At 46.6% G+C, this 24,391-nt stretch overlaps 9 protein-coding genes across 9 annotated transcripts; 7 read left to right on the top strand and 2 right to left on the bottom strand.

Moving 5' to 3' along the window:
* The first annotated feature begins 1,203 nt into the window (after positions 1–1,203).
* Positions 1,204–1,827, top strand: EDB93DRAFT_1168545 (uncharacterized protein). The gene is made up of 3 exons (XM_041450272.1): positions 1,204–1,398; positions 1,453–1,560; positions 1,616–1,827. Exons 1-3 carry the CDS (start codon positions 1,331–1,333, stop codon positions 1,689–1,691), a joined length of 252 nt encoding a protein of 83 aa, XP_041304137.1. The 5' UTR covers positions 1,204–1,330; the 3' UTR covers positions 1,692–1,827.
* A 25-nt stretch (positions 1,828–1,852) lies between these two features.
* Positions 1,853–2,617, bottom strand: EDB93DRAFT_1168544 (uncharacterized protein). Its single transcript, XM_041450271.1, has 3 exons — positions 2,366–2,617; positions 2,182–2,319; positions 1,853–2,130 (listed from the first exon to the last, which is right to left on the bottom strand). The coding sequence occupies exons 1-3, from the start codon at positions 2,393–2,395 to the stop codon at positions 2,035–2,037; spliced, it is 264 nt and encodes an 87-aa protein (XP_041304136.1). The 5' UTR covers positions 2,396–2,617; the 3' UTR covers positions 1,853–2,034.
* A 122-nt stretch (positions 2,618–2,739) lies between these two features.
* Positions 2,740–5,178, top strand: EDB93DRAFT_1168540 (uncharacterized protein). Its single transcript, XM_041450270.1, has 9 exons — positions 2,740–2,873; positions 2,928–3,000; positions 3,063–3,073; positions 3,126–3,179; positions 3,248–3,625; positions 3,678–3,782; positions 3,837–3,988; positions 4,042–4,899; positions 4,952–5,178. Exons 1-8 carry the CDS (start codon positions 2,786–2,788, stop codon positions 4,705–4,707), a joined length of 1,527 nt encoding a protein of 508 aa, XP_041304135.1. The 5' UTR covers positions 2,740–2,785; the 3' UTR covers positions 4,708–4,899; positions 4,952–5,178.
* A 654-nt stretch (positions 5,179–5,832) lies between these two features.
* EDB93DRAFT_1253894 (uncharacterized protein) lies at positions 5,833–7,553 on the top strand (the record flags this gene model as incomplete). The annotated part of the gene is made up of 4 exons (XM_041453538.1): positions 5,833–6,069; positions 6,132–6,902; positions 7,133–7,375; positions 7,437–7,553. The coding sequence occupies 4 exons, from the start codon at positions 5,833–5,835 to the stop codon at positions 7,551–7,553; spliced, it is 1,368 nt and encodes a 455-aa protein (XP_041304134.1).
* A 3,061-nt stretch (positions 7,554–10,614) lies between these two features.
* EDB93DRAFT_1302934 (uncharacterized protein) lies at positions 10,615–12,614 on the top strand (the record flags this gene model as incomplete). Its single annotated transcript, XM_041454709.1, has 8 exons — positions 10,615–10,699; positions 10,763–10,792; positions 10,851–10,907; positions 10,965–11,018; positions 11,076–11,438; positions 11,489–11,593; positions 11,648–11,799; positions 11,853–12,614. The coding sequence occupies 8 exons, from the start codon at positions 10,615–10,617 to the stop codon at positions 12,513–12,515; spliced, it is 1,509 nt and encodes a 502-aa protein (XP_041304133.1). The 3' UTR covers positions 12,516–12,614.
* Positions 12,615–13,101: 487 nt separating this feature from the next.
* Positions 13,102–15,305, bottom strand: EDB93DRAFT_776786 (MFS general substrate transporter). The gene is made up of 12 exons (XM_041457431.1): positions 14,875–15,305; positions 14,799–14,822; positions 14,720–14,744; positions 14,609–14,664; positions 14,530–14,551; positions 14,155–14,477; positions 14,037–14,100; positions 13,860–13,986; positions 13,678–13,809; positions 13,519–13,627; positions 13,281–13,468; positions 13,102–13,231 (listed from the first exon to the last, which is right to left on the bottom strand). The coding sequence occupies exons 1-12, from the start codon at positions 15,051–15,053 to the stop codon at positions 13,152–13,154; spliced, it is 1,329 nt and encodes a 442-aa protein (XP_041304132.1). The 5' UTR covers positions 15,054–15,305; the 3' UTR covers positions 13,102–13,151.
* Positions 15,306–17,117: 1,812 nt separating this feature from the next.
* EDB93DRAFT_1253891 (uncharacterized protein) lies at positions 17,118–18,999 on the top strand (the record flags this gene model as incomplete). The annotated part of the gene is made up of 8 exons (XM_041453537.1): positions 17,118–17,202; positions 17,256–17,328; positions 17,379–17,389; positions 17,443–17,496; positions 17,554–17,922; positions 17,973–18,077; positions 18,129–18,280; positions 18,334–18,999. The coding sequence occupies 8 exons, from the start codon at positions 17,118–17,120 to the stop codon at positions 18,997–18,999; spliced, it is 1,515 nt and encodes a 504-aa protein (XP_041304131.1).
* Positions 19,000–20,178: 1,179 nt separating this feature from the next.
* Positions 20,179–21,376, top strand: EDB93DRAFT_1330816 (uncharacterized protein; the record flags this gene model as incomplete). Its single annotated transcript, XM_041455181.1, has 2 exons — positions 20,179–20,511; positions 20,589–21,376. 2 exons carry the CDS (start codon positions 20,179–20,181, stop codon positions 21,135–21,137), a joined length of 882 nt encoding a protein of 293 aa, XP_041304130.1. The 3' UTR covers positions 21,138–21,376.
* Positions 21,377–24,038: 2,662 nt separating this feature from the next.
* EDB93DRAFT_1242342 (uncharacterized protein) lies at positions 24,039–24,363 on the top strand (the record flags this gene model as incomplete). Its single annotated transcript, XM_041452001.1, has 2 exons — positions 24,039–24,138; positions 24,215–24,363. The coding sequence occupies 2 exons, from the start codon at positions 24,039–24,041 to the stop codon at positions 24,361–24,363; spliced, it is 249 nt and encodes an 82-aa protein (XP_041304129.1).
* Between the last annotated feature and the right edge of the window lie 28 nt (positions 24,364–24,391).

Below are 24,391 nucleotides of genomic sequence, written 5' to 3'. Positions count from 1 at the left end.
AAAACCCCTTGAGACTGGTACACTGCGATATACCTTTGCCCTTCCTCTACAACTCGCAATGACATGCAAGTCATTGGAAAGACCGTCCGCGCCAACGCGCTGCGTTCCTTCGTGCGCAAGCAGTATGTGTGCAAAACTGTTACTCGCATGTTTGAAGTCATGACTCACCAGGGCGTCTCTGAAATACCTAGTCCGGGCCAAATCTGTGCAGGCTGTAGCTCTGATATTCATGTAGTCTAGTTATATGAACCAATCGATCCCGACAACGCGCCGCATGCTACCCGACATCCCACCAATATTATTACAATGCTGCATCTTTATGCTCTGCCTCAACTCTGGCTGCCTATCAACCTTGTCCGTTCATCTCCTTGTCCGCCCCTCGCCTCGCCCGCCCGGTGCCTTTTTTCGTACCCGTCAGTCCTTCGACCTTTGCCTGCCTAGTAATAACTGTCGCAATGTCTTCGTTGCAAGTAGATATTGCCTTTCCTGGCAGCTTCTCTCAGCGTCCATCGCCAATTGGCATCGTTCTTGATTTTGCAGCTGCGGCGCTGCCATTCCTCTTTCAATCTGTCTCAGCGATCTGAATGGAAAGCTTATGGCAAAGGCGTGCCCTTACTGCGTGGTCGATTGATGTTAGGTTAACACAGCCTACAATGACACATCGATGCATCGCATATATCATATTACTACTGTATGAGTGGGATGCATCCACGTTTTGAGACAGTGCGTGCTTTTAAAAGGCTCTAACGTCCATGGAAGCAAGCCCTTGACACGTTGAAAATAGTGAGCAGGTGCGAGAATGGCACTCACTCCTGGAGATGAGTCCTTAAGCTCCACATCTGTTCTTTGCCTCGTGGTAGAGGCGCAGGCTGTCAGGATTACAACAGACCACAGTAGGTAGAACTCGAGAAGAAATCGTGGGATGGGGATACCATATGCCAGTCATGACGACAAATGATATGCTGGTATGCCTAATGCGCCGGACAGGTAAAAACTCTCTAATTGCCTGCCCGTATTAGAAAAAGAAAATCTCCTTGAGGCATAGATTGCCCAGCATATATGCATATGCATCATGCCAAGAGTTCCCGGAGCGCGTGTCACGAACAAATTTGCAAGGAATATAGTAAGGCCGCCATCGAAAGTATCGACCCATTAAGCTTGTATTAGACTTAAGCAAATTAGACTGAATGATAACGCCCCGAACGTGCACTAGACTTAATTCTCCCATACTCTTTTTCCATGGCTGCTTATCTACATACCATGTCGTACTAGTCTCATCCGAGTTTCATCCACATTTACTACAAGTTTTTCGTGCTCCTTTTCCTTGGCTATGAAGACTGTGTGGTCTGCGACGTTCTCCGCCCTCGCGAAGCTTCAAGTCGAACTCTCTTCCATCTGGTTCGTTTACTGGCACATTTACGAGACAGTTAAGTTGTCTGAAAGCGAACATAGGCATCCGATAGTTTCCCTATTGGTAGCATCGGTCATAGTCTTCGTGTCGACAGTTAATTTAAGCCCCAAAAACGAGCACATTGCGCAAGCGCCGTGCTGGATGTCATTGTCAGTATCGCTGACCGCTGCTCACGGATATTGTCTCATTTATCTTTACACGAAGACAGACAGGGAAAGGCTCCATCGTAATCATTTGCATCTTGACGAGCCCTTTAATGAGCCTCAGCATCTCGCATTAATGGTTATGCTACTTCTGCAGGGGCCAACCTAGAGTGAACCTGCCGCGTGGACACGATGACAGAACCAGAAAGAGGCTCTGGCAAGACAACATCGTCTGTTCGCCTGGCACTGCACTGCTTTGAAGCCAAAGTATACGTACCACCCGAACTTTCATTTGACTGTGGGAACTTCAGAGTGTGCACACGCAATATACTGCAAGTTTCGATTGTAATTTGTGGGTGAAAATTGTCAATAAGCATGCGAAGAGTCGGCTTGAAAACACGGCTGTGGGATAGAAGTAAGACTGAAGGCGAAACCCGTACCCCGTATGGGGATATATAACCCCACTATATGACCGGTGTATTAGACACGTCGTGAAAAGAAAAGCCTGAGTAAGGCCGAAAATGCCAACATAGTTTTCCCTGACAAGCGGGACATCAGAAGCAATTGGCTGCTTAGCTGGGTGGATTCATGAGAGTAACCATGACATATTAATGATAAATCACTTACAGGTGCCCGAATCTGAGTCTGGTCTAGGAATTTACGCAGAATTTGGCAGACTGTTGCGTATTCACCTAGATTCTTTGATAGAGGGATGCCTCGGAGATGAAGGTGCACCCAACTTGAAATAATAGCGACCACAGAATACTAGCAGTAGTTATAGTCCACGTCAGATGAGAGATACGAATCATACGATGGACACTAGAACACAATTCCACGTCATCTAAGCTCCATCAGTTTAGACTTTGCATCAAGATAAAGACACCAGATGCTCAAGACTTGGATCGGATTTACATTTCACGCAGTCAAAATTTGCTGGCAGAGTTAGTAGTTGCGTATTCGTTCGCGGCAGGACGGATCGGAAATGAAGTTGAACTTAACTTGAAATCGTGGCCGCCACACAGCGGGGAGGACATATGTAGGAGGATGCATGCTATTCCACGACATGGCAAAGGACAATAGGATAGTCCATCTTGAGGCCGAAAACCCGACCAGCAAACTGAGTAATACTGTCTCACGGTGGTGTTCCGTTATCTGATAAGCTCGAACCATATATTCACGTATTGACAGACCTTTAGTAATTCGGCATTGCCTCTCTTCCGGATCCTGCATCATGTCCGTTGCCAAAAAGGTATCCCATCCGTCCTCGACGTCGACGTCTCCTACAAGAACGGTCGTCGTCCTGGGCGGTTCCTACGGAGGTGTGTTCAACACGAGTGGCATTGAAATTAATTTTCACTGACCCTACCCTTTAGGCTCAAGAGCTGCTCAAGTTCTTGCAGAGGGTATGCCAAATGGTTGGAGAGTTGTTTTGGTAGACAGAAACTCGTGCGTTGTCCCAGTTTCCGATCCAGTGGGTGTATTTTCCGCTAACCTCCGATGTCCCTCAGACATATGAATCGTGAGAGCTTTGTTACTTTCCTGCTTGGAGGATGATTCATTTTTTGTATTAGATGTTTACAACTTTCCGAGATATGCTGTTCTCGCCGGTCATGAACATAAAGCATGTAAGTGTGCGCTCAGTATTCAATCCGCATGCTCTACTCTGCACAGATACTGACTTTTCTGCTCTTAGTTATTCCATACAATAACTTCCCTTCTAGTTCTCTGTCAGACATTTCTTCATGTTCGTCTCATGTTCGGGTGCAAGCAACCATCACCTCCATAGACAATCATTGCATCACTCTCTCTCCAAATCCACCAGGATCACGACAATCGTTCTTCGAATTAGAATTTGACTATGCCATTTATGCTCTCGGCTCCCACTTGCCCTCCCCAATAGACCTGTGGAGTCACCGAAAAGAAAGTGGAGTGACGTCGATTTCGGAATCACCAGAAATACCAACGTATGGAGGAACGAAGTTGGAGGGTATCTCATCCATCCGAACACGCCAGAAACGCGTTGAGGCTGCGAGGTCTGTGTTGATCGTAGGTGGCGGCGCACTTGGTATTCGTAAGTCAAGTCATTATACCACGAAAGACGCGTTTGATACTTATATATATAGAGTTTGCATCCGACATCGCTGCCGTACACCCACAAAAGCGCGTCACGCTTCTGCATTCCCGTTGTCGTTTATTGCCGAAGTTTGACGACGCGATGCACGAGGAAGGTTAGTTTTACCGCGTGTCTTTAATCAAGTGATTTCAACTCAGCCATGATATAGCCCTTCAGGGTTTGCAAGAGCTGAACGTTCGGGTTATTCTTGGAGAGCGACTGGATTTCGAGTCACTCCAACACAAATCCACTAAGCAAGACTCTTCAGAGCCACGGGTAGTACGGACTGTATCAGGGCTGGAGATATCTGCCGACCTTCTTGTAGGTCTTTCCAGATTAACGAACGACAGCGAACTAAATGAGCACGTCATCAGCTCCTATGCACTGGTCAAGCACCGAATACGGAGCTGCTTCGTGATATGGACCATCGTGCTGTATCCCCAGACACTGGGCTGGCGCGTGTTCTGCGGACTATGCAACTTTGCGTCCCCCCACGTTCTCTTGAGCCTCTCGAGTTTCACGCAGATGATGTACTGCATTGTTTGAAGAAGTTAACTCTTAATACAGAAGAAAGGATAGGACAGTCAGAATTGTCACCATTCTCGCGATCTATCGCACATGCCGACATACCTTCGACGTCACCATTGTCATCCACGGAAACCCTGGTAGAACCCTACCCATGTCAAAAGACTTTATACCCAAATATTTTCGTCGTGGGCGATGCGGCGGACGCGTTCGATGCGATCAAAGCTGGACATACATCATATTATCAAGCAGAGGTCGCCGCACGGAATATTCTACGCCTCATCTCTCGAGATGAGAAAGTTGGGATTGCGGCTGGCGACGACCTGGATTTGGAGCTCGAGGAGTATGCGCCTGGGCCCCCGGCCATCAAAGTGTCCCTTGGTATGACGAAGTCGGTATATGAAGTGAACGGGGTTGTGGGTACGAAGAATGATGGCGTGGAAGACTTGAATGCTGCTGCGATGTGGGCGGCGTATGGGATGCGGGATGTGAGCGAGGAGGATATGTTTGCGTAGTTCCGTATTTCGTTTTGTGGGTGGGAGAGCTCTTCGTGTGTTCAAGCATCCCATTACGATAGTGTTCCTTCGCAGCGATTGCATGCAGTGTTGTGTTCGAAATATGTTCGCTTGTTCCTTATTATGGCCCAAGATTCGGCTGCAGCCCTCGCAAAGCAAGATATGGAAGTCATAATTCCATCTGCTGACGCTCCTGAAGGCATTGACAGTTGCCAAGTCTTACGTCGGTACTGTGCTCCACCTACCTTGGAAACAGTGAGTCTTTGGCGCTGAAGAGTCTTTTGTGGTTCGCCCACCCTCGGAATCTTTCTGTAGCAAGTTCGCGAACAGAATGCTGCATATCCTACGTGATCCCCACCCGCAGATTCAGTGATATAATTCTTGCTACTCAGCATCCGATATGTGCGTGAACAGTGATGAGGCCCGTCTGCAAGATTGTTTGGTAGTCCAGCGCTGCATTGGTAACGTCACTAATGTGTTCGCAACTCGGCAGTAATACCAGTGTGCGATTATTTGAATAGTCTCCCCTAACAGGTAATAGACGAACGTTAGATGACTAAGATGGGTGTGCATGTTCATTCATATTGTTTTTGACGCGTCTAACCAGCTATTATTACAAGAAATATTCTCTACCAGCCTCGACGCCTTGACTAGTGCTTGAATCGAGAGTCCGTTGTAAATTCATTGAATCTATGCTTGGACCTCTAGTAGCTGGCGTAGACCTCTTCGGCTATTGTTGAGAGGATTCGGATAACCAAAGGCGGTGAGCAAAGCAAGTGCTCAAGCATCTGTCCTAAAGCTACTCTCCATGGGTGGTGCCAAGGCTTTGACGTGGGCAGCTATGCGCTTAGGCTACTATCTTGCTTTCGGCGATTATGCAGGGAACGCTGTACTGTAAGTACTCCACATTCAGCGAAAAACATACCATTGTACAATGATGAATAATAGCCGCATCCACAGTGCCAGTGAACAAATTTCTTGTGTCACCTATTGGCTACAACGGAGCGGCCGATCGATTCAATGGCTCTATGGAACTTCACAACTGGACACTACCACAGCAAAAGACCTGAAGACCTGTAGGTCTGTGGATACGATTGGATTGGTCATATATAAAGGATCGTCCAAATGGTCGAGGGCTACCAACAGTTCTCAATTATGCATCACGCTCTTAAAGTCAACGATATCGTTTACGAGATATTGCAACATGTCAAGTCCAAGTCGGACTTGCTAAACATGGCAATGACCTGCTCCACGTTCTCATCTCATGCTCTTGACATGCTATGGCATCAACAGGACAATTTGACACCCCTCGTGAAGTGTCTCCCGCGAGACACTTGGAATGTCTGTCGTTATCGTACCATCGTGAGTGATGTCTGCTATTTTGAGTCTTGACAGGACAGCGCTCACCGTACTCCAATTTTTAGGTTTTTTCACGCGAACCGCTCCTCCCGGAATGGGAGCGCGTTAAAATCAATGCGGCAAGGATACGCACCTTTATTGCCACGCAGTACACCTATGGCTCCCCGACACTAAGTGGCCCGGTCCTACGGCAACTTTTCGCACTGTTCCCGCCCGCGACGCTCTTTCCTAAATTGCGCACATTGCATTTCGACGCGGTGTCTCCGGATTCGCTCGACGTTGGTTCAGACTCCTTATCTCTGCTTCGCCAATTCTTCTCGCCTGAATTGGAAAACCTCACATTTATCATACCGCGAAGCGTCCGGAGAAACGAGCTAGAGCAACTTCTTGGTGGTCTTTCTACAGACGCATCTGGCTTGCGACAATTGGCGGTAAATAAGCTCGACTTCCCTCAGTATATAGTACCTGAGTTGCCGAAGACGTTAAATGGATTGGATATTGGCCCAATCCCCATGGACCTGATGAGGCAAAATATTGCCAATATCCAGCATTTGTTATGTCTCCAAACCCTCACACTACGCATATATGGATCAGAAGATATGAAAACCCAACCGTCAGGCGATATGCCACTTAAATTGAGTACCCTCAAACGTCTCAATCTCTTTGGCTTCTACTTGGAAGATTGCATATTTTTCCTTGATCAAATCGCCATGCCACGATTGTCGGTCATCGAAATCTCATATTACGAAGATGCTACGCCAGCCGAAATCACCGCAGTCATCAAATCTATATCTACGGCTTGCAACACATTTGCATTCCTGAAAGAAATCAGTGTGGTCCGACTCGGCCATTCGTCTCGCATGTTTCGCATCCTTGAGCCTGAAAATCAACTCCATTCCTACATTTTCCGCCCTTTACTCCAGTTTAGAAGCCTGTCCAGTGTCCAGTTCATCAACATCTGAAAATACTGCCTTGACGACGCGTTCATCGAGGATGTTGCTGTTGCTTGGCCGGATCTTCATACATTGAAATTTGCCCCAAAATCGTTTATCTATTGTGTCTGTAGGGGTCAGATCACCCTTACTGCGATGCTTTCGTTAGCGACAAGGTGCAAGTCGTTGTGATCCCTGCATTTAACATTCGATGCCATACATTTTCCGACACTTCCCCATGCGCCGGATGGAAATCTGGAACTTTGGACCACACAGACAGCCCTCCGCCGGCTGCATGTCGGATGCTCGAGGGTGTCGGATGCATCGCATTTTCTCCTCTTACTGGCTGTGGTGTTCCCAAATCTAGTCGATCTCCAGTATTGTCCCTTTCAACACGGCGAGGATGATCCGGGCACTTTGGCTTGGAGGCCATTACAGCTTGCATGGAGAAGACTGCTGGTCCAGCGGGAAAACTCTCAAGACGAGGCAGCCTCCTGCAGCTTGGAGGACGAAGTGGGAGATGAGGAAGTGGAAGGGAAGGAGGAGTTACTGTGAGGATCAACAGGAGGTTTCAGTGTAACCCAGCTTATGAAACAGTGCGGTGTGTGAGCTATTGTATATACCTTTACTCTGTATGCGTATCATGATGTTCCTGGTGCTTGTGTGTGCCTGAAAGTAGCAAGGCGTGAATAAATGTAAATCATACTGTGGTTCGTTGTGTTTACTTTTTATATGTGTGATCACCGCTTCGAATCAATTCCTGTGACCCCTACCCTACCATTTCACTGGGCTTATACCGAGAGTTATGGAACATAAAATACTCAAGGGATGTATTACGGACATTGATATTGTTGGACTTAGACATTCATGATGACGGTACGAGCACAGGAGTAAAAGACTTAGTAATTTAAACATAGATGAGTAATGTAGGGAACACCTAGATGGTCCCGAGCCTAGGAACACCGACTTACCGAGCGGTGTCGATTAGTCAAAGAAGGACCGAAATGCAGACTTTCGGATTGGACACATAGTATTAGCGAATCATAGTATATATATTGTACATTTATTTACATTGAACTTCGAATCAGTTTATAATAAACTATCTATCTAAGTTCTCATAACCACAGATATATAATTATACTAAGCACAAGAAGTGTAACCTTCGTGGGTCAGTGATACATACAATCAGACTTAGTAGACCCAGGGTTTTGCTCGGCAAGGCTATATTCAAGGACTATCTGTTGAACGATCAAATCTGAGAAATGATAATGTTGATGAAACCACAAGGCTACTTAAACTGAGTTTGAGAAATGAGCCACCAATGTGTCCCTGCCTATTGGTGATGCATCAGCCTACTGAGGTATTGCATTCTCACTGATAATGGGCTAGATGTACTAGTACAGTCAACTACTAGTAGCTTGCCCCGTTTAACGTATTACCCCATAAACAAAAATAACGCATCTTTGCCTTTTTAGGACCACTGACACCAGCGATATCCGCTGACATAATCTTACCGCGGTATCTGCGTTCTATCGTCCAGCGCCAACGGGTTCGATACTGCCAAACTCCTGCACTTCACGCATCCCTCGTATACTTTCGCATACTCACCTTGTCTATAGGCATAGATTTGGACGCTTTGTGATGAGTCGACCTAACGCTAGCGCTCCGACTACTAAGGGACAGCGGTGCCTCCTTATTTGAAAATTGCAATATAATGAACGGCGCACAACTGCCGTTCAATACAAAGTCCCCTCGGAACATGTTCACCAGTGCTTGTCAAGGCGGTACCTTCTTGCTTTGCAGTATCAATGAACGGCGGACAACTGGCATCTAATGCAAAAGTCCCCTCGGGGCAGTTCACTAGCGCTTGTCAAGGAATTGCGGTACCTTCTGACTTTGCAATATCAAGGTACAACTGGCAATCAATACGGAAGTCCCCTCAAGATATTTTTGTTTCTCCAATCCTACCTTTTGTATATGTAGGACGACTTTGTCAGGACCCGAAACGATGATGGCCGACAGCCGTCGGGCTCCTGGCATGTAAAAAGAGACATTAAGGAGTAGTGGCGGCGCAGTACCTATGGTGAGCATTCGTTAGTTCGGGTCTTTTCTCTCCTTGATACTACACTTCATTGAAGTTATATATATACCCATAAATGAAATACACTACGACGGCGCCATACGGTCGCGACCGAAGTTGGACATGGAAACGACACCACGGGATTGCACAGGGGATTGCACTGACAGCTGCACGTCCATCTTACGCCTGGCAGCCTGATCCTTGGGCATCGCTCACTCCGAGGACTGGTAGAACACTTCATACTGATATAAAATATTATCCATGATATTTCGTCGACCTACGGTTTGGTTTTGGAGTATCTCATTTCAAAACCCGGTCTATGATGGTCAGTATTATTCCGCCTAGTGCTACGGGAAGTCACCTATTATAACACGAACCTGTGGTGCATAGTCACATCAGTACAGTCATGCACGCGTAATATAAGTATCCCAAAAGTGGCCTTCAAATTTTCGATCAACTAAAATAACGTGAAGTGAATGCGCGCAGTAGACTCGTAACCAATCTTTGATACGTTTCTGAAATGTTATTTAAGTGCTTCACAGCCTCGCAACTCGACGGGGTGTGTAGTTTAGCCAGGCTGGTCATGAGCCTATGCGCACGGGAAATTTTCAGCATATTTGCGACTGAAAAATCGATGATAGATGCTAAACTAGGAGCAGACACTGGTCCAGATGGAAATTGTAGTCGGACAACAAGAAAACAAACTCTAATACTTGCGTAAAAGGCACGATGACTCCACAACGGCATGGAGGAGTATTGATCAGACGCCGTGCAAAAGCGTCAAGATTATTATCAAAATGCGAGAATGAGAGAATGCGAGATGATCGGATGTTCAGAATCATGGTACAGACTGGTACAGGTATCGGATAGGGCCGACGGTCATGTCTCCACCTCAGCATAGCAGTGATAGTCTGATGCAGCGTCACTTTCACTGGCAACGTTCAAATCTCTCCTAATATCTGTGTTGGTCTTTCCGGACTCGTTGATCCACTGATGCATAGCAGATAGATGGAAAAAAGACATTCCCATACAAAGAACATATCAGCGCCCGACCAACATGTGAGAAGTCCTCCACCACAAATCTAATCCTAGGGGCAGTGACCAACTGCGGTGATGAGGTATGTACTGGGTATATGGTTAATACTCAAGCATCCGAACATGCAATAGAGCTTGCATCCGAAATAGATGTACTACGCACTGTTAAAATGATATCGGGAAAACTAATTCGACCCAACGCACGCGCGGCGGTAATTAAGACCATATCGATATCATGATATGATGCTTGGTTTCCAGCAACCCCACGTGCGCGTGAGGATTGTACTTACTGAGCCCCACCCACTGCGGTTGCAGTTTCCTGGCCACTTTGCAACTGTACGTTATTCTGCACTGCTACTCCCGGTGGTTGTGGATCCGATTTCACAATATATAAGCTCAGGGCTCAAAAGAGATCAAACACCCACCTGTATACTCAGCTAGCCTGAGTACAACGCCTGTCAAGTAGTAACTTAAAGCTGTTTCTCTTCTGAGTCCTGCATCATGTCCGTTGCCACAGAGGTGTCCGATATGTCTTCGACGTCATTTCCTACAAAGACGGTTGTCGTCCTAGGCGGTTCCTACGGAGGTGTGTTCAACATGAGTGGCGTTGAAATTGATTCTCACTGACTCTTCTCCAACCACTCTCCAGGCTCAAGAGCTGCTCACGTTCTTATGGAGAGTATGCCACAGGGTTTGGAGGGTTATTTTGATAGATAGAAATTCGTGCGTTGTCCCAGTTTCGGATTCCGTAGGTGTGTTTCTAACCTCCAATGATGTCCCTAGGCATAGGAATCGTGAGAACCTTGCTGCTTTCAAGCTTGGTTCCAAAGAAGATTAACTTCTTGTTTTAGACGTTTACAACTTTTCTAGATATGCTGTCCTTGCTGGTCATGAACATAAAGCATGTGAGTGTGCACTCAATCCGCATTGCTCTACTCTGATACCGATGTTCCTACTATCAGTCATTCCATACAATAATAACTTCCCTTCTAGTTCTCTTTCAGATGTTTCTTCATGTTCATCTCATGTTCGCGTGCAGGCAACTATCACCTCCATAGAGAACAATCGCATCATCCTCTCTCCGAATCTGCCAGGATCGCAACAATCTTACTTAGACTTTGACTATGCCATTTATGCTCTCGGCTCCCACTTACCCCAGCCAATAGACCTTTGGAGTCACCGAAAAGAAGGTGATGTGAAGTCGAGTTTGGAACCACCATATGGAGGAATGAAGTCGGAGGGTATCTCATCCCTTCAAGAACGCCAGAAACGCGTCGAGGCTGCCAGGTCCGTGTTGGTTGTAGGTGGCGGCGCGCTCGGTATTCGTAAGTGACGTCATTACACCACGAAGGACGCGTTTGATTGTTATATATAGAGTTTGCAACCGACATCGCTGCCATATACCCACATAAGCGCGTCACGCTTCTGCATTCCCGTCATCGTTTATTGCCAAAGTTTGACCATGCAGTGCATGAAGAAGGTTAGTTTTGCCGCGTGTCTTCTATTAAGTGACTTCAACTCAGCCATGATATAGCCCTTCAGGGTTTGCAAGAGCTGAACGTTCGGGTTATTCTTGGAGAGCGACTGGATTTTGAGTCACTCCAACACAAATCCACTAATCAAGGCTCTTCAGAGCCACGTCTAGTACGGACTGTATCAGGGCGAGAGATATCTGCCGACCTTTTGGTAGGTCTTTCCAGATTAATGAACGACAGCGAGCTAAATAAGCACGTCATCAGCTCCTATGCACCGGTCAAACACCGAACACGGCGCTCCTTCGTGATATGGACCCTCGTGCTGTATCCCCAGACACTGGATTGGCACATGTTCTGCGGACTATGCAACTTTGCGTCCCACCGCCTTCTCTTGAGCTTCACAAATTTCAAGCAGATGATGTACTACACTGTTTGAAGAAGTTGATTCTTGATACAGAAGAAGGGTCAGACTCTGAATCGTCGCCATCGTCGCCATCTATCACGCCTGTCGACATTCCTACGACGTCACCCTCGTCATCCACGGAAACCCTGGTTGAACCCTATCTAAGCGAAAAGACTTTGTACCCAAATATCTTCGTCGTGGGCGATGCGGCAGACGCGTTCGATGCGATTAAAGCTGGACATACATCATATTATCAAGCAGAGGTTGCCGCACGGAATATTCTACGCCTCATCTCTCGAAGTGAGAAAGTTGGGATTACAGCTGGCGACAAATTAGATTCGGAGCTCGAGGAGTATGCGCCCGGGCCTCCGGCTATCAAAGTGACGCTTGGTATCACGAAGTCGGTATATGAGGTGGACGGGGTTGTGGGCACGAGGAATAATGGTGTGGAAGATCTGAATGCTGCTGTGATGTGGGCATCGTGTGGAATGCGGGATGTGAGCGAGGAGGATATGTTCATGTAGTTTGATGTTTTGGTTTGTGCGTCCCATTCTGTTATGATACTACTATTTCTTCTTACCGACCGCATGCGGTGTAATATGTCTACTATTTTCTCTCGATGTTGACTTGACCTTACCTTACGGCCGTCCTCTTGTAAATTACTTATGGCTTACTTATTGGGAAGCCCAGGTGGTTTGAAGTCACGCCAGCTCCCTGAAATATGCAATCCCACACCTCTCTTGGTTTCGCCTACATACTTGGCAGGGGACATAGTATCGATACCTGCATGCATGACTTCAGGAGCGCATTGGATCGTCACATCGTGCATTCGAGTTGTAAGGGTGAGCCCTTTGAGCACATTACTCCCTAGGACAGCTCTCAGCACCGCATCTTAACAGTTCATTTGTCTGTTGGGGTATATAGAAATTATCTCTTTAGTCTCATGTCGTTTTGGCGTGTCACCAGTGAACAAACCAGACACAAATCCCCAGCGCTCATACACATGAAAACTCGAGGTCCTTTGCTCAGCTTTTATGTACCAACTAAATTGCTACACTAGTTCATAACGAAAGTGACTGATGCCACGCTTGAATCATATCGCATCCACTCCTTCTGTGCCATTCAAGAGCACGTGCAGATTCGCCTCACGAAACAATCATTCAAAACTTGCCCCATAGCCGTCGGAGGTGAAGGTACCGCGCCACAAGTAGCAATGCGACACCAAATATAATGCAGCCACCTGGAAAATGTCAGTGTTCACTCAAAGATTGTCTATGTTGTAAACCTGCCTGCATAATAACCCGCACCAGTAAAGCCTCCTGTCGCGGTAGAAATTGCACCTGATATTGGAGGACCTGCAATGCCTCCGAAACCAATGAGGGACATGAACATCCCCACTCGACGCCCCGCGTCTTCCATTTTCCCCATTGCCACAACAGGTGCAGAGTACAGAGATATATATGCTCCGATGGAGAACCTGGATGGGTCAGTTAACCGCAGCTAGCAGTGAAAAAATGCAATGCATACCCATGAATGATGGCTATTGCAATGAGCTGAGTTTCGTCTTTAGCAAATGTCCAAGCGATTGTCGTGATTCCCGTAATAGTTGTGTAAATTGCCATGGTATTGAGTGCGCCTGTCAAATATCAACTGATATTCGCATAGTCCAAAGTTGTCGAGACCTACCAATTTTATCTGCCAACAGTCCAGATGACACGCGGCCAAACATAGATGCCGCATTAGCAATCGCAATTATATAGAACGAGAAATGTTTGGAGACGCCAATTGTTACAGCGCTCACAGAGATATATGTTAACTCTGATGAACCAAGATATCAGGAGCCACAATAGTAAGCTCATTTGTCGTACCTGTGTAAAGACCTAAAAGTATCACAATTCCTGAAACACAATATGTGGAATATGCTCTGTTGCGAAATGCTTTGAGATTGAAGAGTCCCCCGCTAACGTTGATGGGCGGAAGTCTCCGTTTGAGAAACTAGGGGAGACGCGTCAGTCGCGAAGATGTTCTTAGTGCTGACGACATACTATGTTGGCTGTCCCCATTGTAACCATCAGAATGAATCCAAATACACGAACTGTCCATCTAAATCTGAAAGTGTATAAGCGTATATGAATTGTCTCACGAACGATTGAGCGAACTCACCCAATTGACGAAATCAAATTTTGTGCCGCTACAGGAAACAGGATGCTGCCGAGCGCAGCCCCAACGGTAGTGAGTGACAGAGCTAAGCCACGTCTCTTGGAGAACCATTGTGACACGATGACGATTGCAGGACTAAATAGGAAACCGCAGCCTACTCCCAGGCCGACACCCTGTGTCAAGAAGAGCTGCCAGAATTGAGTGCATTCCGCAATTAGGAAAGTGCACGTGACGATGACGCAACTAGCGGCGAAAAACGGTATTTTGAAGTATCCCAAGTCAAATAGTCTCCCCGTTGCAAGAGACGGAAGGTACACGAGTGCATACTGGCAGCACAAATGAGCTTGGTAAGCTTTCTATAACCAGAATTAGACATGCCTGCGTAGAACCGATCCATGCTCTGGAGAGTGCAAGAGGTTGTTTACCTAACATTGCACCAAAGAAACTTGGCACTTACATGGTTGAAGGTGGAGTGTGAACCAGTAGATTTTCCTCATAGTAGGCTTGGAAGATCTTAAAGGCAGAAATTAGTAGGAACTGCAAGTGTGTAGTGACAAACCTGACTTACACCCCATGAATTTAATAAACCAAACCTGGTACAATTTCTTGAGTCAAACTAGTAGGTTAATAAATTGAAAATAACTTACGTAGAAAATGTAATCAATGCGGTGCTGTAATCCAAAGACGTCGGTGACCATTTCGATCAAATAAATATGTACTTACGCAAAAACTGCAAGCCATGCGCTGATTCCTCCATCTGGTGATTCACTAAGATGCGTTTGATGAAAGGCTTGTTCACTAGGTATTTCCTGGTCGACGTAAGACGATCTATGTTTGCTTGCAGATGGAGAGTCGATGCCCTGCGAGGACTCTATAGTTGATGATTTCCCCGAGTTGGACATAGCGCCGTTGTTTTGTCAGTATGGAGAGAGGTGATCAGAAACAACAAACAGCGTGGGGAAAGGAGAGGCCGTACTGACGAGTATAAAATCATGCTGCCAACGTTATGTAAATGTAGTCTTCTCCGCGACCCGCGACGCGTGACGCCCGGTTGAGCATCTGATGACGATGCCACGATTACAAGGACCAATAAATATTCAATTGGACTTACTAGCCTTAGCTGGTCTTCTGGGGCGAGGAACCAAGCCAGATCATAAGCAAACTCGCTTTGCGAATGAATCTGCCAATTTTGAAGGTAAAACCAGTTGCAGATTCGATCTTTTAGTGAAAAAACCGTATTGATAGTGGAGTGGAGGACCGCTAGGGATGAGGCCAGGGGCAGAAGGGTTCGGCAGCGTTTGGAGCGGACTTAGTAGCCGCACTGGGGTTAGAGTTAGAGTCTCGGGGAGCAGTGGCTGCTACTAGTAGAGCCTCTGGGTCGTATGTTGAGTCCAGCGCACGTACTACTAGAGCCCACTCCAGTAGTTTAGACATCATCATCGGGAAACAAATAGCTAGTACAAGACCAACTTGAAGTGTGTTAGATGTGAATAATGTGATACTAGATTAGTACCCGAGTGTTCGTGGGTCTTGATGGTTTTACACGAGAGGCACACTTTGCTTACGGGGGCCGTAATCACATAGACGATACTCGCCGTATTAGGAAATCAAATAATAAACAACAACATTTGCGACGTAAGACCATACTAGTAAGTACGGTAGGCAGACAGCTTAAGGCTCTGGTCATTTTCTCGTTTCCCCAGTGATTGCTGACGGTGCGACTTGATTGAGAAATTTGAGCTCGCTGACGTCATGTGAGTGCAAGCTCAATTACTATTTTTGGTGCTTTCTATAATAACTCGGTCGAATGTGCCAACGGCGCACAGTTTTACAAATTACTCTTGCTACATAACGTCAGCAGAATGATGGACCAGTACAGTTGCTACATTTCCCTCGAAGTACAACAGAACCGCACGAATCCGCGATCTGGGCACATCCATGACTTGTTCTCCTCGATTCCTGTCTGCCTCACGTCACCACTACAACATGCGTGCATGTACTGGAACAAGTATGAGTTAAGGAGGGGCATTCAATTGGATGTCGAAGTCGATGGCGATGGTGTAGAAGAAGATCTCACGTTTCGGTCACTACAGCTTGACAATGTCGATACCAGCTGGATATTCCAGGAATGACTCGGAGTGCTCTTACGTGTCAAGGACATACGTGGTTTTCTTTGACGGCCTGGAGTATCAAATTCAATTTAATTGATGATTATAGAATGCTTGCCATTCTCGAACGAAGCGGTTTATCATTCCTTCGGCTTGCAGATAGGCTGGCCTGCAACCCTACAGCCAACTACTACCTCTCCCACATGACTTCCCAGCATCATCGCGTTGTGGTTTGGCACGTCGAACATTCTTGACGACAATGATAATATGATGTTTTGAAGTCTTACACACGGATCACACACATAGGTGTGATTGCCGTCTCCTTGCTTTTTATGATAAATCATCTTATTTATTTGCATCCATTTGCACATCTGAGCATTCGTCCATGCTCGCGTCTGTCACTTACCTCTTGATGTTGGAATCTCGGTGAGTTTTCGTTCACGGTCTATATCTTATATTTTTATAATGGTTAATCTAATAACCTCTGTATGTAATACTCGCGGATAAGGGTACGAGCGCATCATACCTAGCAAAACCCCCGTACCCATTGAAGCGGGCGTGCGTGCAGGTATGGCCCACGGTACCGGGGTTTTACCCGTACAGTTCCCTAAAGGTAAGACAGCGTGGCTGGTTGACTTAAAAATCATCTTTCCTTCATAAGGCAAAGTAAACTCCCCCATCAGATACATGGAAATGATCGTATATGACATTATAGTCTGTTCACGGGTTCGTTGATGTGTGAGTCCCGACTTCGCAATATATAGTCCGGGCTTTCAAAAGGATCCCCACCCAATATAATACATATACAAGGCCTGTCAAGTGGTAACTTGGAGCTGTTTTCCTTCCGAGCCCTGCATCATGTCCGTTGCAACAGAGGTGTCCGATATGTCTTCGACGCCATTCCCTACAAAGACGGTCGTCATCCTGGGCGGTTCCTACGGAGGTGTGTTCAACACGAGTAGCGTTGAAATTACTGACCCTCTGATCACTCTCTAGGCTCAAGAGCTGCTCAAGTTCTTGCACAGGGTATCCCGCAGGGCTGGAGAATTGTTTTGGTAGATAGAAATTCGTGCGTTGCCTTCAGTGAATGTATTCCATTAACTTCTGATGCCTGTCAAGACATAGGAATCGTGAGAACTTTGCTGCTTCCGGGCTTGGAAGAAGATTCATTTTGTGTTTTTAGATGTTTACAACTTTTCTAGATATGCTGTTCTTGCCGGTCACGAACACAAAGCATGTAAGTGTGCACTCAGTCCGCATTGCTCTACTCTGATACCAATGGTCCTCCTATTAGTCATTCCATACAATAACTTCCCTTCTTGTTCTCTTTCAGATGTTTCTTCATGTTCATCTCATGTTCGCGTGCAGGCAACTATCACCTCCATAGATAATCATCGCATCATCCTCTCTCCGAATCTGCCAGGGTCACAACAATCTTACTTAGACTTTGACTATGCCATTTATGCTCTCGGCTCCCACTTACCCCAGCCAATAGACCTTTGGAATCACCAAAAAGGTGGAGTTAAATCGACTTTGGAACCACTAGAAATTCCACTGTACGGAGGAACGAAGTTGGAGGGTATCTCATCCCTCCGAGAACGCCAGAAACGTGTCGAGGCTGCCAGGTCCGTGTTGGTCGTAGGTGGCGGCGCGCTTGGTATTCGTAAGTCATGTCGTTATGCCGTGGAAGACGCATTTTATGGTCATATATAGAGTTCGCATCTGACATCGCTGCTGTATACCCACAAAAGCGCGTCACGCTTCTACAGTCCCGTCATCGTTTATTGCCAAAGTTTGACCACGCAGTGCACGAAAAAGGTTAGTTTTGCGTGTCTTCTATTAAGTGATTTCAACTAAGTGATGATTCAGCCCTTCAGGGTTTGCAGGAGCTAAACATATGTGTTATTCTTGGAGAGCGACTGGATTTCGAGTCACTCCAACACAAATCCACTGATCAAGGCTCTTCAGAGCCACGTGTAGTACGGACTGTATCAGGGCGGGAGATATCCGCCGACCTTCTGGTAGGTCTTTTCAGATTGAAGAGCGACACTAAGCTAAATGAGCACGTCATTAGCTCCTATGCACTGGCCAAGCACCGAATACAGGGCTCCTTCGTGATATGGACCCCCGTGCTGTATCCCCAGACACTGGACTGGCACATGTTCTGCGGACTATGCAGCTTTACGTCCCACCACCTTCTTTTGAGCCCCACAAGTTTCGGGAAAATGATGTACTGCATTGGTTGATGGACTTAACTCCTGATACGGAAGAAGGGATAGAACAGTCAGAATTATGGCGATTGTCGCCATCCATCGCATATGCTGACATACCTTCAACGTCACCCGTGTCATCCACGGCCACCCTGGTCGAGCCCTACTCATCTCAACAGACTTTGTACCCGTACATCTTCGTCGTGGGCGATGCGGCAGACGCGTTCGACGCGATCAAAGCTGGACATACAGCATATTATCAAGCGGAGGTTGCCGCACGGAACATCTTACGCCTCATCTCTCGAGATGAGAAAGTTGGCACTGCAGCTAGGGACAAATTAGATTCGGAACTCGAGGAGTATGCGCCCGGGCCTCCGGCTATTAAAGTGACGCTTGGTATCACGAAGTCGGTATATGAGGTGAATGGGGTTGTTGGCACGAGGAATGATGGCGTGGAAGATCTGAATGCTGCTGTTACGTGGGCGGCGTGTGGGATGCGGGATGTGAGTGAGGAGGATATGTTTACGTAGTTCGGTGTTTCGATTTGTGCGCGGGAGAGCGCTTCGCGCTTTGGTCCCATTGTGTAGTATTCCTACGACTACATGCAGTGTTATCTTCGAAGCACATTTATTATTTTCCTTCGATAAGTGGTAGTGGTACGTTGAGATACAGCAGCTAGGCATGAGACCAAGCTTACTGCCTGGCTCCTAGATTACCTCCTCGACCTTAGCTTGAAAGCTTGACTGGTCTGACCCCACACCAGCTTACTAGAGCAACAGTGTAGGTAACACGCGACGTCAAGCTGGATTGACATGTGGACGATCTTATGACTTTACGACCGGCGCATGAGTTCTCTCACCAATGTTGTTTACTTTTGGGGCGTTCGGAACAAACAACTGTCTTCCCCAAGTCATCATCCCTGTATTGTCAACATTGTCACATTCAGCCACTGAGTCGGGCTATAAAAAGGATACCTCGTCTAAGTACGCGGAACTCGTTGATACAATGACTAGTAGACTATTTGGTTAGCGATGATACTGCCTTATAATTTTAGCATGCTCCACTTCCAATCAGCAGGCCCGGATTTCTACTTAATTTCTCTCTGTCAAATAAACGAGTCGACAGCGTTCCGATTGTCTAGTGGTGGTAGAGCCGGCGAGCCTCATCTAATGCAGCCAGCTGTGCTAATCGTGAGATAGACTTCGACAGCCTGAGCGAGAGTAGGACTGACTGTGAGATTTGTGCGCTGAGACGCTAGGCGCGCCTATTGGTTCCAACCCCCGAGATGAAGAGAATCAAGAGATAGTATCTTTGCGCAGCCCATACTGTCAGGGTCATATTGGTATCCAAATAGCCAAAAACCATTGACATTCAGTTTAGCTATCCACTATGCCACTGTCTAGCGATCCATTCAAAAATAAGCCATCAGTACCACAGTGGATAGCTAAGCTGAATGATGGATCAGGGTTTGGCTAATAAGCTAGTCTGGATATAAGGGTGGAAGAGTAGTTTCGGACTACACTACGGAAAGAACCGAATAATTGAAACTGCGCTCATTTTGCTTACCTCCTACTGTAGAATCTCGGAGTCCTTATTTTTCTCGCTTTTACATCGATTGGTTCCAGAGTGGCGATTTCCTAGACGTTCTCATATTTTGCCAGTGCTGAGACGGCTCAAGTTGGTTCATTTTTTGCTCCGTATATAACTTCATGGCCAATTATGTTGGCACCAATGCACCAAAGACCCCTCTCCGTAACTCTGCATTCTCTGCCGAGCTCATTGACAAGTCCGCCCCGCACAGCAAATGTATCAACACTCTGCCCAAGTGCCTTCCCAACAAGGGCACAGAAGTGGAGGGCCACTGTAGAAATATTTTCTGGATCCACGAGTTCAAAGGCACATCTACGACGGAAATTAGAAGAGCAGTAGGACTTACAGAAGCTGAACGGCGTAGATGTGTCTTGATCATCACATCTAGCAAGTTTCTCCCAATCACGACGCTGACCGGGAACGAGTTCCTTGTTGCGTGGTGGAAAGCTGTGGTGTGTAGGTGTTCCTGCCTTCTCATGCTCTATGTCGTCTATTCACTACTACGGACCACCCTACCCTCTTGGAGAAGGGCATACGTCACGGCGACATCAACCCCAGCAATCTCATGGGATACCGCTTACATGGTCAGTTTTTGAGCGTTATCAACGATTTCGACTTGTCGTCGATCAAACAATTTTTGCCTCCGATTAAAGAAGCTCCCAGAGGCTTCGAGCGCACAGGGACGGTACCCTTCATGTCGCTCAAACTTTTCACGCATAACGCCATCACAGGTCAAGTCGAGCACCTGTACTATCATGACGCTGAATCGTTCATCTGTGTCCTCACTTGGATCTGTCTTCGATATGAAAATGGCAAGCTCCTGAGGTGGGGCAGACCGCTCGATGGATGGCTCATAGAGGATGCCTTGGCATGCTACAAGAAAAAAACTAGCTATCTGGCAAGGGCAGACGAGATATGTCCAACGCAATCACATGAACGGAACTTCAAAGTTGTCATGCGTCGCTTAAAAGTGATTCACGAACAACATGAGACACCGTACAGGTCCAATGATTCCAAAGAACAACGAAGCAGTATTCAACAAGTTTCTCCGAAACCATATTTTCCAGCATTTAGTTGAATTCATGATTTCTCGTGCAGAGTAGGTATGTTTGTAGTTGAATCAACTCGCACTGGCGACCGGCGCTCGTATAGATGGAGTTTAGGGCAAGCCGGAACCTCCAGCTCAATGCTCGGAGGCCCCAAATACATTTTGACAGCACGTCACTGACAGCTCGTACTACATGCAAAGAAACCTCGCTGACTATATCATACACTACCAGCCGCCGAGATTGAAATACTCATGATCCTCGATTCCTCGTATAATCATATCCCCCCATTTTGCTCAGATTCCTGGTTTAGAACGATTTCGACTATCCTATCATGAGCAATTGTACTACCCGTGGGCCTTGGCTGAAAACGAATTGTCAATCGCAATGAAGAAGTTATACAGTATAGGACCGGCATTTGAGCCAGTAAATTTTGTTGATTGTCTCAAGTGAACACTCGTACATAAATTAAAATTTTGATTTGGCAGTCATGTTTAGATGTATGACGACCATGCTAATGCAACGCTACAGAGCAATCGAATGAGAGATGCGTGCACAGTGCGTGAATCAGTAGAATGTCTTGATATCTAATTTTTTCACCACTTGAGCCAGCCCTTATATGGATTTATAGAGTGCGAGTTTATCATCTAAGCGATTATCGTAACAATCCTTAGCCAGCTACTCCTCTTCATCCTCATCACTGGCATTCTCGCGCTCATTCTCGTCGACATCAAGCTCTTAGCAAGTTGGTTTTTCCTTGCGACTGACTTTGGACGTCCAACCGTGATTGAGATGTGCAAAAATACGAGCCTGGATACTGCAGGATGGTGTTTTTGAGTCCAGAAATAAAATTCCAAATTGGGTTAGTTTCGCTATCTTGTTCCGATAAACACTTTGATAACAGATTTTGAGACCCTCGTCCGGCATCCCAGTGGCAGCACATTGTTGTATGTTAGACATATTTTATTGTACCGAAACTATACTACGGATATAAATCTTTCATTTGGCAGCCTTTTTGACATTGATAATTGAATGATTCCTTCTCACTGCATTGATTGGTGCTGAGAGAGGGCATGTTTCTGACCTGTAGCATGCATGCATTATGTTTTTTTTTTTTCATTTCTACTCGACAGTATACAAGATACATGTATTACCAATACATCTGCACTATCCGATAGGTTGATAAACGAACATTGATTGTGTGGTAGCTGTTTGGCTCAAATGACGGTGCTGGCTCAAATGCCGGTCCTATACTGTATATATAGTGTTGCGCATAGCTTATAGCTGTTTGCTTCGGTTTGCGTCTTGTTTTCAGCGCCACCTGCCTCATCAACAGCCAACCGCAAACGTTGAACCAATGAAGTGAATGCACCTTTTCTGCTGAGCTCAAGTCCATCCTTGCCAACAGTTCGCTCCGCTTTCTCAGAGACTGTGCCAGTACTTTGCTTGGAGTATTACGCAGGAGACTCCGCACTGTGCAGAGAGTGACTAGTCGCGAAATTGAAATACCAACTTACCAAGCTTAGTGTCCTCTCATTCCACCAGCGTGCTTTCGCTTGTGTTTTGGTGTCATCCGGCTACGCGATCTCCTCTCCGTAAAACAAGATGAGTGCCTCGGCGATAGCTCACAATGGTCCATAAATGATACTACTGTGTGGTTGGCATAAACGCTTAATTTAAGACGCGCTTCGTGTAATCGATGGTGGGGCTGGATATGAGCTTAATTGGACACTATGTAGAGCACGATATCCCCCACAAACATCGAAGAGGAAAAACTTTTGGCCCTAGAACGGTGGCCTGTATCGGAACTCGGCTGCTGGACGGTTACAATCAGCAACCAACTTGTACTACATATTTGATTACGACTCAAGGCTGTTCGTACGCTCCAGTCTGTTGGAAAGCGACCTGGTAATATATCGTCAGCACTGCATCAGTAGAGATGGAACACTGGAAGTTAGCAAAAACTTCTGCCGACACTAATTCCCAGTCATGGGGGTGGAGATTTCTGATAGCAGAACGAAAACTAATCCAAAGCACGATCATGATGATACTATAGTCGTTAGTAATCGAACACAAGATAGCTGAAGCTACTGAACCGCCTCACTAGGATGAAAATATATCATGCCCCTCCGTGCTACGGATAAGCCTCGGCACATGATGATCGGATCACTCGATCAGTTTCAAAGATCCCAGTGCCACGTCTGCGCAGTACGTCCAAGTGAGACTCAATTGTTGAGAATTTCCGATCGTCTGTAATATCATCCGTCTCCCGAACGGTTTTTAGCATGATATCCGGTCGCAGCACCACAGGACGCGTTGTGGCACAGCTTGGCGGGTGGTTCATCATATCAGACGACTTGGCTGAATCGCAGACGTCAATTTGATAGAGTAAAATCTGCTCGATATAACGGAACAGTCAGCCTATGTATCGACGGAGTGTCGAGAGTCAAAAAAACATTTCTCATATTCCGAATTCGAGGCAAGCACTCCGATATGTTTTTGACGTTCATCAGACGACTTTTCAGCGTCGCGATCTAGAGTTTGAAATAGTCAACAATTCGTCAAACGAAAGAACAGGTATCATCATGACATTGTGATCGTGACACAAGACCACTGCCTTGATACATGATCCCTCCGCGTCCATCGCCTCGGATAGGTCATGTGGGGGGATGCATAAAATTTTGAGATCAATACTATAGCCCCGTATGCACCTAGGCCGTCGAACGTTGCGTCCATCTGCAGGTGGAGTATTACAAATTTGATGGGGATGCCGTGCAAGGTAACCTGTCCCACGTCGGATATGAGATGGATGGATGGATCGTTGTCTGGGGCATGCTATGGTTGTAGTATAAAAGGCGAGAGGAGAGCGTAGCTTTCCACTCAACTCAACAGAAGATAAATTATCGAGCCTTAGCATTCTCCTCACTACAAACATGAAATTCATCTCACTCACTTCTATGATCGTGTCTGTTGCGGTAATGGCTGGCGTAGCCACCGCGTACAACCCTATCGGCCAGTCTTGCGACACCCCAGGTAAGTGCTCTTGCCACATAACGATATGTTTCTGGGATGTGGGGATATTTAACGGTGTACTTACGGTTGCTTGCAGGTGGTTATGGGTGCTCACAGGACGCGGGTGTTAATGGCGGGAATGCGTTCATTTATGAATGTGCATCGGACGACCAGTTCGTGTACGTTGCAGGCTGTGCCTGCCCCACTTGCTGTCAAGCCACGACCGGTGGTGCATTCTGCACGTGAAAGCAAGAGGTGAGCGCCTTTTCCTCGG

This window comes from Suillus bovinus (genome assembly GCF_016758785.1).
Source record: "Suillus bovinus strain UH-Sbo-P2 chromosome Unknown EDB93scaffold_65, whole genome shotgun sequence".
Lineage (NCBI taxonomy): Eukaryota > Fungi > Basidiomycota > Agaricomycetes > Boletales > Suillaceae > Suillus > Suillus bovinus.
Note: the sequence above shows the minus strand (reverse complement) of the source record. Positions and strands in the feature narration are given on the sequence as shown.